The sequence below is a fragment of the Accipiter gentilis genome, chromosome 7, assembly GCF_929443795.1.
Source record: "Accipiter gentilis chromosome 7, bAccGen1.1, whole genome shotgun sequence".
Taxonomy (NCBI): Eukaryota; Metazoa; Chordata; class Aves; order Accipitriformes; family Accipitridae; genus Astur; species Astur gentilis.
In genome coordinates, this window is record NC_064886.1 from 29,886,310 (window position 1) to 29,907,409 (window position 21,100).

Genomic DNA, 21,100 nt, shown 5'->3' on the forward strand with positions numbered 1-21,100 from the left:
GGTTGTGCAGTTTGGCTTGCAAAACAGCTGCCGATGTCAAGGAGGTGTTTCTGAAACGATGAGTGCAGGCTTTGCCTTTGTAAATAAATTTAATTTTCATGACAGCCTTGGCACGTTAAAACTTTTATTCTAAGTGGTATATTTGTAGTATAGGATGCCAGACTGCCATTCAAATTATGTGGAGGTTGGTTGTTACAGCTTTTTGCTTTAGTTGTCCTATGTCTGAGAATTTTAAGACAATGAATCTGTTGGGCATGCTCACACTCAGGTGATTTAATGAGGAGCCAAATTCTACATGAGCCCATTCAACCTGTGGTAAAAGCAGTGCAATCAGCTTGAGCGGTGGACACTCAATACCTCAAATGTGTGCTCTGTGGTAGTACTTAAAAGCTGTGAGATCAGAACCCCATTGTGCAAGGCTCTGAGGAAACAAAGTGAAAGAGAGTCTGTCTCTGAAAGCTTAACCACCGATCGACAGACCACAAACCCTGCAAAAGGAGAGAGACATAGAGATGTCACTGGTGGAAGAGAGAATAGGGATCTGCTTTTCTACCATTGTAAGCTATTCATCAAACCACACTGTGTTTTAAAGCTGTCTGTGGAGTTAAGTTTCAGTTGCTACAGTGGTAGGGAGTCTAGGGAAACACTATTTCTGTTTTCTTCAGTTTGTTTGCGTTCGTCTACTTTTGGCTTGCTGAAAAGACCATTACCATCCAGCAGAAGATGGACTTAGGCAACCTTAAAAAGAATGCCATGTACATACAATAAAGTTTAAGTAAATAGAAAAAAAGAAGTTGTAGGAGTTGCATTTTAAATGAGAATGTCTCTTTCAAAATTTTGAAGAAAGGATTTCCTCATGTGTTTTGTTCAATAATAGCTCTAACAGGCTTTTTAAAAGAGTTTATATTTGTAATCGTCTTTGTTCTTTAAAGAGCCAATGCAGTAAATGAACTAAATCAGAAGACTATATATGTTTCATACCACTGTGGCCACATGATTTATTGGCTATTTATGGCAACATAGCAGAAAAACATTTTGGTCTATTAATTTGAATATACTGCTCAACTGTTCTTCATGCTGAACAGATAATGATGTGTTTAAATAGTTTATGTTCAGCTTTTTGTTAAAGAAAGTTATTAAGCAGCCTCAAACACAAGCAATTTTCTTTTGCTTGTTGCCAGAGGACTGCAAATGAAAGATATTTCAGGAAGGACTATGGAAGGTGGCTTTAGAACCATCAAAGCAAATGATCCAAGGTTTTTTGGACTAGTCATGTCTTAAGGGAAAAAAGTCATTAATGCAGTTATCTGTCTACATGGCATTCTGTGGCTTGGCTCTGTGCAGATCAGTGTTAGTATTTTGCAATAATATGAAGGTGTATTGGCTTTGTGTGGCAAGGTTTTGGTAGCGGGGGGGGTTACAGGGGTGGCTTCTGTAAGAAGCTGCTGGAAGCTTCCCCTGTGTTCGAGAGAGCCAATGCCAGCCAGCTCCAAGACAGACCCACCGCTGGCCAAGGCCGAGCCAATCAGCAATAGAGGCAACGCCTCTGTGATAACATTTTTAAGAAGGAAAAAAAAGTTGGGACAAAGAGAAACAGCTGCCGGAGTGAGTGAGAACATGTAAGAGAAACAAGCCTGCGGACACCAAGGTCAGTGAAGAAGGAGGGGGAGGAGATGCTCCAGGCGCCGGAGCAGAGATTCCCCTGCATCCTGTGGTGAAGACCATGGTGAGGCAGGCTGTCCCCCTGCAGCCCATGGTGGAGCAGATCTCCACCTGCAGCCCGTGGAGGACCCCACACCGAAGCAGGTGGGTTCCTGAAGGAGGCTGTGACCCCGTGGGAACCCCGCACAGGAGCAGGCTCCTGGCAGGACCTGTGGATCTGTGGAGAGAGGAGCCCACGCTGGAGCAGGTTTTCTGGCAGGACTTGTGACCCTGTGGGGGACCCACGCTGGAGCAGTGTGCTCCTGAAGAACTGTATGCCGTGGGAAGGACCCATGCTGGAGCAGTTCGTGAAGAACTGCAGCCCGTGGGAAGAGCCCACGTTGGAAAGGTCATGGAGGACTGTCTCCTGTGGGTGGGACCCCACACTGGAGCAGGGGAAGAGTGTGATGAGTCCTGCCCCTGAGGAGGATGAAGCAGCAGAAAATAACGTGTGATGAAATGACCGTAAACCCCATCCCCCTGTGCTGCTGGGGGCAGGGTTTGGTAGAGAATCCGGGAGTGAAGTTGTGCTTGGGAAGAAGTGATGGGTGGAGGGAAGGTGTTCTGAGATTTGTTTTTATTTCTCATTACCCTACTCTGGTTGATTTGTAATAAATTAATTTTCCCCAAGCTGAGTCTGTTTTGCCTATGATGGTAATTGGTGAATGATCTCTCCTGTCCTTATCTCAACCCACAAGCTCTTTGTTATATTTTCTCTCCCCTGTCCAGCTGAGGAGGGGGAGTGATTGAACGGCTTTGGTGGGCACCTGGCGTCCCGCCAGGGTTAACCCATCACAGAAGGCTATAAAATATGAAGGCTATAATGAGATTCAGAATGTCTTGTTTATCTCGAATTGATCTGTTGGGTGACTGAGTAACTCTTCCGTATTCGTTGCTTCAGTTTCCCTTTGTGTAAAGCTAGTGATAACGGTACTTCTCTTCTGAAAACACATTAAGCTCCACAGGTAAAAGTTATCTTGGATTTAGTTTGATTTACTGGTTTTCCTAGTCCTCAGTGAGCTAAGAATCAAAAATAACTGTTTTGGATGTCTTGCTTTGGATTAAATCACTCTGGCCAATTTACCAAACTCATGCTTATCCCTTGGAAAATCATTCTTTGTTTTGTTCACAAAGCTAGCACTCAAATTCATGGAACATTATAGAGGGAAGGATGCTTTTGGAGGATATGATGAGCAGAGGAGCATATAAGGATAAATAGTGTCTTGGAGCATGCGTGCAGTTCTTACTATAGTTGATGAGAACTGCTCTAATCTGTAAGCTTAATGTTAACCCTAGTGAGAGCTCTCTTTTCCCATGTAGAATGACAGCCTATAAACTAGGTTTGAGCCTGTTCCAGCAGGAGCTCATGAGCGTATGTACACTTCTGATTTCTGTGGTTGCAGTGTGGAACCTGTTGTTTGCATATTTGTTGACTGTAGTCTCTTTCTGGCATAGTACTTGATGATCTGCCTGCTTGTACTCAAGTAAGTGGTTGGCTCAGCTGATCCTGTTGTTACAGAAGGACTCGTAACACTAGGCAGCTCTGTAAACAGTGGCCTAAGTGTGTTTACAGATTGCTTGGAAATCTGTGTTATTACTCAGATGTACAGTGGAGGGTGTAGTTCATGCTCGAGCACTAAAATAAGGCATTTTGTGTTTCTGGAATTAATAGGACTCTTTGTGAGGAGAGGCAGTGATAAGGAGTGTTCTAACATGTGCCTGAAGACTGAGTTGCTTATACTTCCTCCAGTATTTTCCTTCCCATTAGCTGAACAGCTTTGATGGTCAGCTGCATCAACCCTTTTAACCTTGGTGGTGCTGCTCTCTTTCTTCTGTTGACTTGCTGGAGCCAACTCTTATTTTTGGATATGGCCACTTAATGAGGTATCTGAAGTCACCTAGTCCTTCACATAAGCTAATATTGATTCTCCTCTCCTACTTCTTGTTTGTGGTAGGGGGCGTGCATTCCACTTGCATATTTTTGGGTCACATCTTGCTGATTTTGCTAGTCAGACTTAGTTCTGGGAGTCCTGTGTAGGGTTATTTGGAACTCTTCAGGTACTCCTGGTTCACATCTTGACCTTTGTGTATTCATTTTTGACTGTCTTGCACTGCACAACGTTTACCTTTGTTTTAATCTCTCTTTGAACAGTTCTGTCACGTTTTGTGTAGTTATTTGATGCTTGGGTTACAGAGCTGCTGGGATAGGCCTGATGGAGGCCAGGCCTGGACACCTGCAGTTCAGCTCCTGTTTACCTGGGGAGTCACTCTTCTACACAGCAAGGTGGATCTGGGATTCCAGGCTCTGGGGCAGTCTGCATACTACAGAGGTCTAAACTACCATCCTTGGGTCCAGACTCTTGGCAGGCTATGTGCAGACTGCTACAGAGAGCTAGCAGAAAGGCAGACAGACTGGGGGAGGAAAAAAGAATAATCAATGGAAGTAGTAACCCGTTTTGAAGGATTGGGATTTTAAGAAAAATACATGGTTGGAAAATTTCTGAGCATCTCAGTTGTTAATGCTGTCTTCCCAGGCTTTGTGGGAACTCAAGAGAAAGATGTTATATGCTCCAATTTAAATTTTGCACCAGTGTATAGTGGTTTGCAGTCTAAATATATTCTGTTGAGTATCCTTTTAGACAGTTCACATCCCAGAAACAAGAGTAGTAAACTATATATAGTCTGTGACATTACAAAACAGGTTTGTTTTCACCTTCTGTCGTGGCTGAATTGAGCTAGCAGGAGCTATCAGGACCTCCTGCTGTTGTCTTCTATATTTGTGGCTCACCTTTCACTCTCTCATTTGTGTCCTTGGTTTGGTGTTCAGGCTTGACAGTACATGTGCTTTCTGGCTCATCCAGCTTATTTACGCATGCCTCTGACTTCAGGTATGTACTATCCTGAAAGATTCTTTTCAGAGACCTGATTCTTTCCAGCGTTGTCATTGCATGCTCACTAGTACTGTGTAGGGCTGGATAGAATTAAAAAGAAATGTTCTTTTTCTATAAATAGCTCTGTTCTGGATATTTTCTTGGTGGGTTCCTGTTCCCAGTTTCAGCTGAAGTCCCCCAGAAGCCCAGTGAGGGGAGCTTAGGCTTCAGGGTCCTGGTTAATTCTCAGCATCTCTTTAATAATTGGCACAGTTTGAATTGCATCTTCCTTGACCCTTCTTGCTATAAAAGAAAATAGTTTGCTACAAATTTGATGATTGATTGACCTTCTTGTTTTGGGGTTTGCTTTATACAGAATTATCAATCTTAGGGCCAGAAAACATTGGCACAAGTTATCAAATGGCTGACTGGATCATCCCGCTCTGGGAGGCTGTTCCTACCATGGCTGTCAGTGATTGTTTGCCTTGGTAAGCCAGGTAGAAAGCTTCTGGTCATTGTTGTGGGGCATTATGATTGTTTCAGTGCACTTTTCACTGCATTAGGGTCAATGCAGAATTTCATAAGATCAACTCTTCACTAGATTCAGTTTAGAGAAACTCTTGCCGAATTTTCCTGTCCCTCCTTCTGTGGCTGAACAAGAGGCAGAGAGCCCTGCATTTCACCTTTTTCATGGACTGTATGTAGAGACTCTTGCCAGGCGTAACTTGCTCACCTCTCTGCAGAATATAACTGCAGTCTTTTCCAGCATCTGGCCCAGCGTTTTAACTACTTACCTAATTTCTCACACTGAGAAGATCTTGATGTACTGTAACTAGATGTGTGACTGCCACTGCCCTACTACCCTTTAGTGACAAATACTCCTGATATCAACTAATGTGAAATCCAAACCATTTATATCCTGGATCTTTTATCAACAGTGTTATTTGCTTGCTTTCCTCTGACTGATTTTTGCTTTATGGTGCCAGGACTTGGTGCTGGTTTTTTAGTCTACCACTGATAATCGGTGTATCTGGGTTTACACTACAGCTGTCTCTGCATGCATCTGGAGATTAATTTGTCACTGATCTAATAGCAAATTGCAAAATTGATGGTTTAGTAGTTTTAATTTGGGAGCTTCTTATGAGTGCAGAGAACCTTCTGTGTGGTTTCTTAAAACTAATACTCTGGAGTCTGTTGGCTGTTAAGGTAGTAAGGGAAGCAAAACTTCCTGGGTTCTGGTAGAAGCCATGCAGAGAAGCACTAGGGGGTACTCGCTGTTCTGGGAGTGGAAATGTCTGCACCAAATGTGCTCTGGATTTCTGTTTTTACTAGATATTTGTACTGAGATACCAACTTCAGATGGAAAAATGGATCACTGTGCTTAGTCATACCACTGGGGCCCTAACTCAAGGCTTCTAATTCATACACAACTGTTCTTAAACTATCTGCTTCAGAGAGATAAACTTAAAAAATTGCCTTCTAATTCCTTGCTCTGGAAAGCTTGACGCCTGTTGTTAGCTGCTTTCTGCAATTCCACTGACATGCAGTATAATTGTCTTTTAGACAAGCTTTTTTGTAGATCACATTCTTTTGTTTGTTTCCTGTATCTTTCTTCCAACTTGATGAAAACCATTATAAATTTACCTGGAGATCTTTTGCACATTTGAAATGGATGCAGCATTTTCTGTGTTTTTTTGCCAGATGTTTAAACATTCACCTAAAGGAGTACAAGTGGCTTCTCTGTGAGTATTTGATTACTGAGAAGAGTTTGCAAAACCACCAGCTTTTGTACACAAACTCTTTTACTCTGAATCCGTTTCAAAGCAGAGTTTGTGTTGAAACTAAGCCTGAACTGATGACATTATTCCTGGGTTTGTGAATGACATCAAAGCAAAATGTCAGACATCTAAATCAGCAGGTGAATACAGCATATAACAGACTTCATTATAGGACAGAGGACTATTTATTTGATGTAGAACTTCCTTAATATGGTGTTCTGGTTATTGGTGGGGAATAGTAATGTCAAGGAATATTCTTACTTAAAATAAAAAATCAATCCATTGTTAGGTTCCTGTGAAGACCATTATTAGCAAGGAACACTGAGCACAGTACTTGGTGTTTGTTGTTCCACAATGGCAACTGTCAGATGGAAATGTGAGGGAGAGAAAAAAAAAATCAATAACTGAGACTCCAGTTTGCACAAGGCCTGAAATGATGGCACTAACTGCTTTTGCAGTTACTTGAGAAAAGTTTCCAAGAGCGTGTGTCGGTAGCCAAGGCATGCTCAAGTCCAGTCAAATGGTTTGTGAGTGGCTGGAGGCTGCCCCTTGTGTGGTTGTCCATGGACGCTTTGTTCACTTAATTCCAGTGCAGTCTGACAGGATTTGAGGTTCTTGTGTGTTTTACCTTTCAAACACTTAAATCAATGCAATGTAAAACTGTGCTTGAGGTAATCATACTTCAGTCAGTAACTGTGAAGGGCAGAAGCGTAGCTGGGAGAACAGTATTATTGCCTTTTAACTTTGCAAATATAGGTGGAGGAGCAAAGAAAAAAGTCAAATTTATTCTTACAGCAGTTGTCAGTGGTGGTATTGAGAAGGGTGAAGTTGGAAACGATGGTTATAAATTAGGAAGTCAGTACAGCTCTGTGTGCATATTTTTGTGGTAATTTTTCAAACTTGAAGCTGAAAAGATCTTCTAAAGTAGAAAGGGAACATGAAGTAGAAGACAACACAAAGCACAGTGCAATTTGGTGATTTTCGTCTTCTCAAACGAAAGTGTGTTGCTGGCAAAGCAGAGACTTTTCTGAGGGATTTGATTTGAAGCCAGTCAAATTTCAAGTCAGCAAGAACAATTGTGCTGTTTTCAATGTGTTTTGGAGCAAACTCTGGATTATGTAAGGTTTTTTTTCTGGAAAGTTGACTGTCTAGAAATAACCCTTTCTTAAGCAACAGATCTGTTCCCTATATATTTATACTCAGAGGCCTATCACATCACTTCAGTGACAAGAATTTGCTTTTGCTGATTTTATTCCTGTTGGTATTACTGCACAGCCAAGGCTACTCTTCTATATTATGGTGGATGCCTACTGACTTAAAATTACTTGTACCTGAGCAAACAAGAGTTTTTGGCAGGTGTAAAAGGTGTCTTAGGGTTCTCTAATGAGCTCCTAGTAGTAGTGAGAAGGAGTCTTGTAAATGAGAGGCTTCTTGAATCTAAGGGTAGCTTTTGTGGCTGACTGTTAAAATCAGCAGGCTTTATGAGGAACTGACTGCATTCAATTAAAAAAAATAAATCACTGAAATTCAGGGAAAGCAGAATGAGCAACATGACTTTTCTGTTCAGTTTCCAGAGGACAGCTCTTCGTCAGAGGGTGTGAAGGAGTGGGAAGGTGAATCCTTACCATCACACCAGGGAAACATTACTGATTACCAACTGGGACCAGAAGAGTGGTAAAATAGTTTAGTAGATGCTTGGATTAAAAAAAAAAAAAAAGTTTGAAAGAGTGAAAATTAAATGTAATGAGACACATTCTTAATGTAGTTTCTGAGGTAGTGAGAATAAGCTCTGAGGTCAAGTAAGTGAATGTGGATGGGCAACAGGTGCTCTCTTGGCCTCCTAAGAGGCAAAGTAACCTGGAGGAAGGACTTAAAAGGTTCTTGTTAAGCCATGTGGGCAAAGGGTAAACAGTGTTATCTAGAAATCTCATCACTTTGATGTAAATGAAATGTCATAATTGATCTGTTCAGCTATCTGCTGTCAGCTGCTTGACAGAGATGCATTACAATACTACACATGATCTCAGATTCATTAACCTATCCTTAGCTGTGCTGCCGCTTGGGAGCATTATCCTTAGATTTTGTTGTTTGAAAAATAATAACAGAAGGGGGGGAAGAAGTCAGGACTTGTAAGAGAGTGTTTCATAACCTACCGTGTTAACAGTTTTCTGTCACTAAATACGTAGAAAAAGGAAAAAAATTTGTATGGTGATTGTTAAGATTTAGTTGATATGGTACTACAGTAATGTTGTACTGTTGTGAGCTAGGCAATATTGAAATGTATCATGCCAGGGTCACTTAGGGAGACTGATAGTGCTTTATAGACCCTTTTACTGTGCAGGTGGATTTCAACCAACAGCTGATGTGAGTGATGTGTTAAATGTCAGGTTCTTGGCCTTCTGAAGCAGGTGTGGGTCAGTTCCTAGTACAGTCTGATGTCAGCAGGAAACCCAATTATTGGACTAGACAGACTTATCCAGACTGTATGCCATATCTTGACCTTGGAAGTTATTCTTCTAAATTAGAGCCAATGCCCATTTCAGTGCTTGCCATTTGTCATCAGAATTGATCTGTGGCTGCACCATTGCACTGTGGACATGATTTATTACCTTTTGTGATGGGTTGACCCTGGCTGGATGCCAGGTACCCACCAAAGCCGTTCTATCACTCCCCCATCCTCAGCTGGAAAGGGGAGAGAAAAATATAACAAAAAGCTTGTGGGTCGGGATAAGGACAGGAGAGATAATTGACTGATTACTGTCATGGCCAAAACAGACTCAGCTTGGGGAAAATTAGCTCAATTTATTACAAATCAGCCAGAGTAAGGTAATGAGAAATAAAACCAAATCTCAGAACACCTTCCCTCCACCCCTCACTTCTTCCCAGGCACAACTTCACTCCTGGATTCCTTCACCAAGCCCCCCCCCAGCGGCACAAGGGGGATGGGGATGGGGATGGGGTTTATGGTCATCACACGTTATTTTCTGCCGCTAATCCTCCTCAGGGGGAGGGCTCATCACATTCTTCCCCTGCTCCAGCGTGGGGTCCCACTCACGGGAGACAGTCCTCCATGAACTTCTCCAACGTGGGCCATTCCCACGGGCTGCAGTTCTTCACGAACTGCTCCAGCATGGGCCCTTTCCACGGTGTGCGGTCCTTCAGGAGCACACTGCTCCAGTGTGGGTCCCCCACGGGGTCACAAGTCCTGCCAGAAAACCTGCTCCAGCGTGGGCTCCTCTCTCCACAGATCCGCAGGTCCTTCCTGGAGCCTGCTCCTGTGCGGGGTTCCCACGGGGTCACAGCCTCCTTCAGGAACCCACCTGCTTCGGCATGGGGTCCTCCACGGGCTGCAGGTGGAGATCTGCTCCACCGTGGATCTCCCTGGACTGCAGGGGGACGGCCTGCCTCACCATGGTCTTCACCACGGGCTGCAGGGGAATCTCTGCTCCGGCGCCTGGAGCATCTCCTCCCCCCACTTCTTCACTGACCTTGGTGTCCGCAGGGTTGTTTCTCTTACATGTTCTCAGTCACTCTGGCAGCTGTTTCTCTGCGTCCCAGCTCTTTTCCCTTCTTAAAAATGTTATCACAGAGGCGTTACCACTATCGCTGATTGGCTCGGCCTTGGCCGGCTGCGGGTCCGTCTTAGAGCCGGCAGGTATGGGCTCTCTCGAACACAGGGGAATCTTCCAGCAGCTTCTTACAGAAGCCACCCCTGTAACCCTCCCCGGCTACCAAAACCTTGCCACCCAAAACCAATACACCTTTCATGTGTCTAGTAATTTCATGAGAAATTACTCGCTGGTGTAGGGCTTAATTTTTCAAAAGTTTCGGTACCCTAAAAAAGTTTAGTTACCCTTTCATTTGCTGGGGGAAAAACTAAGAAGTGTATGTTAATGAGCTGCAGCAACTAGATGTAGATTAAGTAGATTTTCAGTGTAACTTGGAAAAGTTGACAGGTGGTTTCTAAATATGTAAAAGATGTTTATTGATATTTTTTGCCTGGGTAGTGTTTAGCAGATGTAACCAGATTGTTCTGAGCTTATCTGCTGTTTGGGGTTTTTTTGTTTGTTTTTTTTTTTTTCTAAGCTCCTGATGTTTTACCACATTGAGTTCTTCATCCCCTTAGAACTCTGTTGCATTGCAACCACTGCAAACTTCTCCCAAAGCCCCCAGTCTCTCTATTAAGCTTTGGCTTTGTTTAGGCCATATAAAAGGTTATTTTTTCGTTTACCTACGTTATTTTCAGCCATCTCTGGTTTTACTGTGTTGTTGGAAGCAATGCAATAATCTAATGAGATGATCTGTTTGAGCAGCTGGTTTTAACCTCTGTGACATTTCTTGTTTCGGATATAAGCCTCTGCTGTCATTTTAGTACATGCTATAGATTTTTTTTTTCTTAGTTTTCTATTCACACCATCTTTGTATTTTTTCCTTCCTTTGGGTCAGAGCTAGCAAGGAGGTATCGTAACTGAATAGCCATATCATAGATTGTTTGTGTTGAATGTGAATTTTTCTCTTGGTTTTTGACATCTCTCTTTCACAACTGGGAGAGTGTGTGTGGGGTTGAAGCCAAAGAGGAGTAAGCTTTCATTTCCCCCTTGAGAATAGAAGTCTCTTGGGCATCATCAGTTCAAGGTCACTCATAGTTGTGATTCTCCAGCGTTTGTGTTCTTTTTCTTTGGCACTCCTGAGATACCTTTAAAATATCTCCAAGGTATCAAGTATCTGAAAAGTTCAGTTCAGTTCAGCTCTTAATGGAATAGAGCCAGTTGCCTACACACACCATCTCACAGTGCTCATTTTTTTGTTACCTGGAAGAAACAAGCAGAAATCCACAGGACACCAATTATCATCAGAAACTTTATTCAGGTTACATCCAGACTATGATGGAGTCTTGTGGATCATCAGTTTGTTTTGCCAATGACAACATGGGTTGACTGAGCATAGCTCTGCAATCTACAGAGGTCCTGCAAGATTCACTGGTATTTGTTGCTTGTACAACACTTCAAGTTCTTCAGATGTAGTTTGGGGGGTATTGAAGATGAAGTAACATGCATTGCAGTATGTAAGTGCAAAATGTCATTATAAGCAGCAGCTCCTCGCAAACAAAAAGTGAGTTTAATAGGCTATTGCATTTGTTACAATAACTGTACTTTCTTGTGATGTCTAAGGATGGGTATACTAAGATCTGTAATATGGAGTTAGGCAATTTAGGATTTTTCTCTTATTTTTTTGGTAAGTATTGAAAGGCTTGAGGCTCTCAATGGAACTGAATGCTCTCTTCAGGCTGCTCAAGGAAGATGCAAACACTGGGCACTAAATCAATGTTCTGAACAAAAATTGCTTTCTATTGTAATTCAAAGCAAAAGGAATAAAAGGGGGTTTGCGAGTATTTGAGCTTATTATCATCCTGAAGAAAAATAGTCAGTTAGATTTGTTGGAGCCCTTTTTTCTTTTTGTGTGTTTGCCAGCGGTTCAAAAGAGGAGAGAAAGGAAGAGGCAATTAAAAGAAGAAAAGCTAACCTTAATAACTTTGTGACAGATGTTTAAAACTTCACACTATGGGCTAAATGAGGCTTCCTTCTTCTCTGCCCTTCATCCCACCTGTAATTTTGCAGTTGCTTAGGGATGCACAGTACAATGTAAGTAGTGTTATAAGTCTAACAGCTGTATCTGAGTAGGTGGCAGTTTTGGCTGTGTCTTTCCTGTATGTACCTCAGACAACACTAACAAGGAATATTTGCTGCACGTAGCAAGAATTCTCCTTAATGCATTATCTTACACATCTCATCTTACACACTCACCTGTGTGAGTAGGTATTAGGTGGTGAAATCTGTTCCATATTGCTGGAATACACAGTGTATGTTGCTGAATCCTGAGGAGGAGAGTTGGTTTGTGGACCTTGATTTTGTTTTTTGTTTTGTTTTGTTGGTTGGTGTTTTTTTAAGTCCTCTTTTTTGTTTTACACAGCGTTTACCATTAGAATCCATTGTATGTGAGGATGATTAAATAATCAGAGTTATATTAATAGTAACACTAGTAAACAACAATGGGGCAGTGTTAATGCTTTTTGCTCTCAATTGTTAAATAACTAAGAAGGTGGTTCAAGATTTCAAAAGACTCCCTTTTGCCCATGAACACATACACAGAGGCCAGTTGTGCACTTTTATTGTACTTGCATTGTTTCACGACTGTGCATGCTGTACCTGTAATAGCACACTGGTGATGGCAACCTAAGTTCTAAGTACGCAACTGCGGATGAGTTTCTATGGCTAGGTTTCCATGTTGAAATACTTGCTGCAAGTTGTCTGACTTAAGTATAGCAATCATAACAATCTAATGACTCTACCTTTTTCTTTTTGTCCCTAAGAGGACAACATTCAGCTGGTACTCTTGATTTAGTAAAAAAATTGGCTGTTTAGATTATTTGTCGTCAAGCATGTTTGTAGGCTTGAAAGAATTAATTACTTATAGGCATTTGGCTGAAGACTCTGATTCTTTACATGCAGTAGTAGAGTTGCAAAGCTTTTATTGCCAATGTCCTATACTTTCAAGATAGAGCTGTATATTTTACTGTGTTGTATGCTTGATTATTGAAATAAGAATATATGGGATATCATAAAACTCATGCCATACTATCCCAGACCACTGTGAAAATCCCAGTGACTAAAATACTTTTTTGATCTGGAGAAGCGAGATGGCATGAAATACCAACTCCCGTCAGCTTTCACAAGCCAAGTTTTCTTCTAAAGTCATTGCTTGGTATTCGAACTCTCCCTTGAAGGTGATGAACAGTCCAAGTCTTAAAGCTTTTGATATCTTTTGTAAAGCCAGTTATTGGCCTCTAAATGTCACAGAACCACCAGGTTGGCTATAATTATTTGGTGGCCTTAGTAGACGTAATGAAATTTTTTTGTTTTAAAGGTAAAAACTTTGTCTTACAGAAGTGGCAAGGACTTAACATCTTCTCCAGAGGGTAATTTTAATGCTGGCACTACTCTGCAGTGTGTAGAGGAAGGATTTTAATTTTTAGAACATCCTATTTCATACAGCAAATTCACTTTAAGAATTACACTTTCTTCCCATAAGCCCCTTCCAAAAAATGAGGAAGAGATTGGAGGCAAAGGGATGCTCAGTATCCCAAAGCCCATGGCTTTGACATGGTTCCATTGTTGTGTCACACCAGGACTTCAGCAGTAGCAGGATTTCCCCATTGCTTTCTCCTCCCTGCTCTACAAATGTATAGCAGTGAAAAGGGACCTGGGAGAGCTAGATGCAGTTTGACACAATGTCATGTCTGGCATGGGATAAACTGCTTTATCTCTTGATGCCACAGTTCATCCTCTGTGGAAGAGGACTGACTCTCATTCTGTGTTGTAAGGATACATTCGTTAATGTTTCTAAAGCATTCAGAACTGTGCAGTGGGGGCTGTGCAAATACAAAGTGACTATCTGTCTGTTCTCTAGTGACTGACTGTAATTTTTGTAGTAGACATGCTGTGATTCAGAAGTGAAAGCAAGTCAGTAACAAATCCTTTAAGTAAGATTTATGGTTTTATAATTTTATTGCTAATAGCTGGACTAATTCTGCTGTCCCTTCATGAAGATTTTTTTTTTTATTCACTCAGTTCACTTTCATAGCCTGGGAGAAAGATTTAATTTTAGAAGTTTCACTTGACAAAGACATGCTGGTGCTAGATACGTATTTCAGATCCTTGTCATTGTACTCTATTTTTAAATTCAAGTGCCAGCCAACCTAAAGAGCACACCCTGTTTTTATGCTGAGTGCTCTGCATCCATGCTACAAAGCTGAATTCTTCCAAGCTTTAGCACAAGGCCACTGAATTTACTTTTGTATTTTTCCTATTTAATGAAGAAAAATGCTCTAGCAAGTTATTTTCATAATCAGGGAACTAAAACTTTTCATAAAAACAATCCTTCTCCCTCCAGAGGTCTGCTCAGGCATTGGCAATTGTTAAGATGCTTGCCTATCAACAGCCACTCGAGAAAGAATTTTAAATGGTTTTGTGACGTCAGGGAGGCCCAAGAAAATATAGTCTGGTGCCAAATTACTTCCATCATTGAAAGCATGCAGTAAGAAATAGATAACACTGAAATAAATCTTTTGTGCAGCAGCTATCTCATGATACGGTCTAGCGACTCCAGTAAGTGAGGTTGTCTGGTATAGGAATAGCTAAAGAAGATGAACTTCCCGACTGTCGTTTTCTAATTTACGATTAATGAAAAGCTAACCTAATCCATCTGACATCCTGCTGTCTGGACAGAATGTCTGCGGGTGACTTGGACCTTGCAGAGGGAAATGCCCTGACAAAGTTACAGCCTACGAAAGTGAATAATTTAAGTATGATGGACAAAAAACTGAATATCTTGAATGAAAAAATGGACAAACTGTTGCATTTCCAGGAAGATCTGACAGGCAAACTGCAGCGAGTTAACAAAGGCATTGATGATGTAGAAAAAGGCATTAACAAGCTAACAGTATCCCAAGCAGCTCCTGATGAGACAGATGCAATGAAAAAAGGCCTAAAGGTATCGGACAGTACTCACCAGACTGATATCCAGAGCATATGCTCAGAAGTGTTGAAAATGATGAAAGCTGCTCAGCTAGATGCCTCAAAGCATAAGGAAAGGCTGGCAAAGATAGAGAAAAGAGTTGATACACTGGATAAAGTTATTACATTTGTGGGAGAAGTATTAAAAAATTCTAAAGTAGTGGATTTTATTCTCAAAGGTGTTGTGCCCTGGAAGAAGGGGAGTCTGCTGGAAATCCTTGTTGAGGTTGGTTTTGTTTTGCTATTCATATTTTTCTTTATGATGTAGCAGGGCTTTAGGCTCTCCTGCCAATTTTTTGCATAACGTATAATTCAGGTTTTCCTTTCAGTATTGCTGTTACAGGTTACTGCTGTGACCTTTGAATTGCAAGGCTCTTAAAGCATGTTTTGAGCCTTGGTCTCTGCCTTACAGTCTTATGTTTGAGGTTCCCAAAGTGTGCCAGGCAATCCTGTAACAAGTGTGAGGAGTAGGTTGCTACTGTAAAGACAAATTCAGCTTCTACCAGTGCTCGAAGATCAGCAATGTCATTCAAATTAGTGACTGAACTGAGGCCCCAGTGAAAAATGAGTAACATACTGGAGGCATTTTTTTGTTGGAAGAAGCTTCTATTTTCTTGATTGATCATGAATTCTGAACACAACATCAGTCACTAAAACCTGTGCTGACTTATGATCATACTACTGAGCGGATTTGTATGTCCTAAGATATCCAAGTTGTCTTTAGCTACTTTTTTATGATGAATCTGTGACTTTATCAACTCCATTGACATTGTTCACTCCTCAAATCAAATAGGTCTTGTGTTTGCAAGTTCCTAGGCATCAATTCCTAAGCATTTCTTAATTATTGAGAACACTGAGGAAGGAACAGGCAAGACTGGTATGTAGTTGATACCGTGTTTTGGAATTGATTAACCTTGTTTTTGAAAGTTACAGGCAGCTGGAATTAGTTTTAGCTAATGGGAGTTTTGAATTTTCACCATGGCCTGTATCCCATAGTGGGGAAGAATGGGGAGAAAACTGCAAGAGTTGAAATAGGTTTTGTTCATTCTAAGAATCACTTGTATGTAGAGGCGTGATTACAGTAATGAGAATTTAGCTCAAGTGCAAATGTACATTTGTATCTTAATCCAAATATTTTTCACCAAAACTGTAAAATGTATAGGTACACCTAAACTTTTACAAGATTAGGGCAATGCTAGATGCTAGCATACCTTTTCAGGCTTCTTGAGTGCTCCCCTCATCTCCCTTTTTAGGTGCCAGAGGCTGACAGGTAAGCTAGACTGTTAGGAGACAGAAGAATTTATCAAGTTTCCATTAGTGTTGAGAAGAATAAATCATACATTAGGTATCAGTTGTAATTCTGGATAGAGATGAAGCTTGTACTTGCTTGCGGTTCCAATTTCAGGTCTACAAATTTTTGGAGAAATGGAAGAGTTTGTTATGTTTTGGTTAGAGCTGCATTGTTACATGTTACCGCTTGCAGTCACTGCAAAATGCCTAGAGACAGATACAGTCCTTTGCAGGATTTACACCTTGAACTGCACATTATGCCAATGGCCAGGTGAAGAGGAGTTTAAAGATGATAAATTCATTTTGTTTCCAGATTGTCAGTTTCTAAGTGAAAAGAGCAGTAAGGAGGGATGTAAATAAAGCAAGGTGATGTGAGGGATACTGGAGAAATGTTTCACAAGGACTTCTAGCATACTGTCGGGATTAGTTGTGAACTAGTCACTATGCACTGCCTCCTCATTGGTGTTTGCGAGAGAGGAGATTGAAGGAGGTCAGAACTTCATCCAGGTTGTATGGATAGGCAGATGGAGACTGAGAGGTCAACTGACCTGCTGGGCTAGGATGGGGTTGGAGGTCTGTGTCCCAGGCTGTAAGTACTGCCTTCGTTGCAGAACAGGCAATGTGCATTGGGCAAGCAGAGAGTTTTATGGCTAGCTCCAGTTTTGCAATATGACCATCATTGTTCTCCTTTTTTGTTTCTGGTCATGAACAGTTTTTGAAATTGGAGCATAAGGTCAGTTATAAGACCTTAAGATATGTCTATACTTTGATCACAGGCTGCTGAGTGATATTTGAACTAGGCTTGAATTAGTGAGGTAGCGTATGTACGTGACCTAGCTGGGGTAACGTGGAGCAAAGCACGGGTGAATTTAAAAACAAATTAACTTGTGCTGAGCCATGTGCTAACTTTGGTCTAGTTTTTGTAGGCTGTTTTGTGATAGCAGCATAGACATGTCCAAAGAGCTCCACAGTTGCACAGGAGTTGCACACAAAAAAGAATTTGCTACCTGTTTGTTTCTGTTTTCCAACCTTTGCTGTTTTGTAACAGCGTGCTGCTTATCATGGAGCTGGCTTAGCGCAAGGTTACTCAATATGGGGATGGGAGTGGGGAGGTCATGTTTTCATTTCTGGGTGAAGCTGTTTGTTGATGGTATGACAGCATTCCAGGGATGCAATGGGAATACTTGCAGAAGAAGTTCTGCAGGATTGGAGTTAAATTAATAAAAGACTATGAATTGAGTTTCATAGGATCCCAAACCTCTAACTTCTTACTTGAAAAACAGACGGAAAAACCCACCAGCATTAAACTGTCACTTATCCAGGGCTTTTTTGGCATGTAGGATTTCACAAGAGTAATGTTCCCCCTGGTCGTTGTTGCAGGTTTGCTTAGAGCTGTGATAAAAATGGTAATGATTTTTTTTACTACTTTTACTCTTTGGGTGTTTAATTTTTTGGGAAGGGGGAGATGAGGGGGCTCTTGTGGAATGTCTATGGTTCGAGCATGAAATCCTTAACCGCTTTTACTTAACAGATGAAGGGGCTGATTTGCAGCAATTTGTAATCAGAATTATCTGTAGAAATATTTTAAGCGTTGCTTTGTTTGCCTGTACAAATAAGGATAGGAGGCTGCTCATCACTAGATTTTAACTATATACCAACCAAGAAATACATTATGCCTTTTCCTATTTTTGTGTAATGCTTTTTGCTAAATTTTAGTTATTTAGTTTTAATTTGATTTAAAATGCATTGCTGTGTGAAGTGTTTAGTGGTGCTATTACAAAATATCCCTCCTCTGTGCTTTCTTAATTTGGAAGAAATTTGCTTAAGAATAAAAATCTGCTTCTAAAAGACAGCAAGTCTGTTGTTAACCATGCCAAAGGTGACACTTGTTATGTCAAATACGTACACAAGAGTCACCATAAAAATAGAGGCTCTTTTTTGATATCACATTTATGATAGCTCAAATCATGAATCTTTGGATGCTGTGAGACAAATACATTAACAATATCTTCAGAGACATTGCTTATCTTTCAGTCACCAGCCAAAAAGCAACAGAAATACAGTATAATTTCTTTTTCTAATCTCCCTATTATGTTTCACATGTCATGGTTTTTAATCAATAAGAGTAAAGATGACAGGAGGCAAAATCTCTGACAGTCAAAGTTTTGGAAAGCAGTGAGCTAATGTATTATTCTGTGTCATCTTGTTTTCGAAGTATGTCTGTCTGCAAAAGCAGGGAGAGATTGGAATAAGGGACTAAACACAGAGGTAAGTAAAAATTCAGAACATCAGAAGCAGTAGCTAAAAATTCAGAAGATCAGAGGTGTTAGCATCCATTTTACAGAGTCTGAATACCTATGTGGTTGGAGGAACCTAGTGGAAATAAACACTCTTTGCCATAACTGTTATTTTTGTGTTTCCCTGTCATTTTTAGGCCAAAGATAAGCCTGAGGAGAGTGGTGCAAAACCTAAGCATGTGCTTAGTAACAGAGGAACCCAAACTGAAAGCAAGAAGCCTCTGGAAGGTACGTATCACTCCAGGCATCCTACAAGCTTTGACGCTAAAATGTGCAGCAGACAAACTGGAAATTAATAGCCTGCTATTTTCCGCTACCTGAATTACTCAAATGTAACCACGTAACTTTGTCCACCAGTGCTGGGAAAATAGAGTTGTTCTCACCTCCTCCACAAGACGATCTGTCTCCCAGATCAAGCCCCGCAAAATGCTAGAAGATCAAGAAACTAAAAGCAGCATCTTTGTTTGGCTGCACGCTTTTTTTTTTTGCTTTGGAATTACATTGAGTTGAATTAAGAAAGCAATACTTGTTGAGAGATACCACGAAGGTAGTGGCAATATTGCATAGCGAACCTAATAAATTCTTTTCCCTTAATACATCTGAACCAGCCCTCCTTCCTCCCCCTCTCTGACAAAGGGACGTGTTGACATTAGGAATATCTTTTTTTGATCGGCAAGTTTCATTGCCATGTCAGGGCTAGATTCCTATTTAGGATGCATCTGTCAGGGCATTGCCCTGTTGCATCCATTATTAATGCCTGTGGAGTTGTAACAGGGGTGAACGTGATGTTGAGCAGGCCCTGTCATGCTGTTGTCTTCACAAATTGTCAGTGAATCCTTTAAATTATGGATGACCCTCTTTTTAGCTTCATCATTTAGGAAGTGACAAAAATAAAGCAGATGGTCATAATTCTGACTCAAAAGCTACACGGGGTTGTGAACTAACTTTGAATGCCAGTGACCTGTGCATGCTGAATCCTGAAAGAAACTACCCTAGAAATTTCCACTGTTAATATTCACAACCATTGTCATGAGAAGGTGCTGAAGAACCTTGTTGTCCTTTTTGTGGAAAAGCAAGAGGCACTGTCTCAAGCCCATTGTCCCTTGGTGTCTTACTCAGTGCATCTCTGCCCCTTTAATTAGGCAGAGGGTGTATCAGGTTCAGGAGGGTCCTGGATGGGTCTGCAGTGCCTGAACTACCTGTTATATTTGCCCAGCGAGTGACTTCAGATTTTATACGCAGTGAGCTTGAGCCTTGCAGGTGGTTTTTTTTTTTTTGCTTTATGGAAATCCAAGTTCAGTCTGTAATGCTGCTGGAAAGCCAGCAGAGCAGTTAAACTTCTGATTAAGCCGTGAGCATTAATAAGGGCTGTCTCAAGCCTGCTGGTGTAAGGATTTTATACCTTTTGGGAGGTTTCTTGCTACCTTTTCAGATATACATAACTGTGCAGGTTATTTTGAATGGTGGGTTACTTTATTCCCTCTCTGTTTTGCTGTCGCTTTTGTCAAGGATAGTTTATTAATGGTTTATTTTATTCAGAGACAAAAAGTGGGAAAAAGCTGGATGAAAACAAGAGAGCATGTGAGAAGGTGAACGCTTCTAGTGCAGTAGCCCGCAAAGCTGACTCCAAACCCCAAGTTAAAGAGAGGACAGCGCAGCAGCAACTAGTAGAAGGTGCTGGCAAAACACACAGCTCTAAGAGCTGTCAACAGGAAAAGGATGTTGGTGTCAAAGCTTTGAATCAACACAACGGTCTTCCCTTCGTAAATCAAGATCATGTAGGCAACCAAAATGTTCCTGCTAAAGCAGACGATATGGACAGAGCCCCACGCCTAGATAAGTGCCACAGACAGCTTGTTCATCAGAAACTCAGAGAGAATGAAAACAAACCTCCATCATCAAGTGCGGCATCCCGGGAAGCTGTGCCTTCCACATCCCAGGCTATAGCTGACACAGGGTGTGAAGTGACACATACCAGGTAATGGCCTTGCTGGTAGCTTTCTGTGTGATCTGAAACCATTTCACGTGTTAGAAGGAAAAAAAAAAAAAAAAGGAAAGCCAGGTCATTAAAGGAGGCAGCTCCTGCTGAGGCATGATCCAAGGGAAAAAAAACCATGCTAGGATAGGAGTGGCAAGACCTTACAAATGGTTAAGGCAAAAAACTCAAAGCAACAATGGCCCTCTGTTAGTTTCTATGAAGCCAAGGAGTCAGAGGGCTAGATGTATGGGAGATTTTTTTATATGATCGGGGCTTCTGTGTATTAGAGGTAGAAAGGTGACCACCCTAGTATAGCTCAAGTAATTGGACATTTATAAACCACTCACTCCTGTCCAACTTTTCTGTTTCTATAACCGTGGGGATGAAAGGAATTTGAGATATTTACTCATATATGACAAAAACAAACAACTTGTTTCATTAGATGTCCTTGATGTTTTTGTGGGGTTTTTTTATGCCTTGGTTACCTAAAGATATGACCAGATTGCTCATTTATTAATCTCTATTAGCCTAATCTTTACTCATATAAGTGTTTTGTAATATGTCTTTTATAATCCATTTCCTTTTGAATTATTTATTTAGGATTTGATTTTAA

At 41.1% G+C, this 21,100-nt stretch overlaps 1 protein-coding gene across 3 annotated transcripts in view; it reads left to right on the forward strand.

The window, feature by feature from the left end:
* MYLK3 (myosin light chain kinase 3) overlaps nucleotides 1–21,100 on the forward strand; it is a 65,683-nt gene that overhangs the window by 27,266 nt on the left and 17,317 nt on the right. For all 3 annotated transcript variants that reach the window (XM_049804882.1, XM_049804883.1, XM_049804881.1), the window contains exons 4-5: nucleotides 18,647–18,737; nucleotides 20,049–20,487. In XM_049804882.1, the coding sequence (XP_049660839.1) occupies nucleotides 18,647–18,737; nucleotides 20,049–20,487 (530 nt within the window). The remainder of the gene's footprint in view (nucleotides 1–18,646; nucleotides 18,738–20,048; nucleotides 20,488–21,100) is intronic.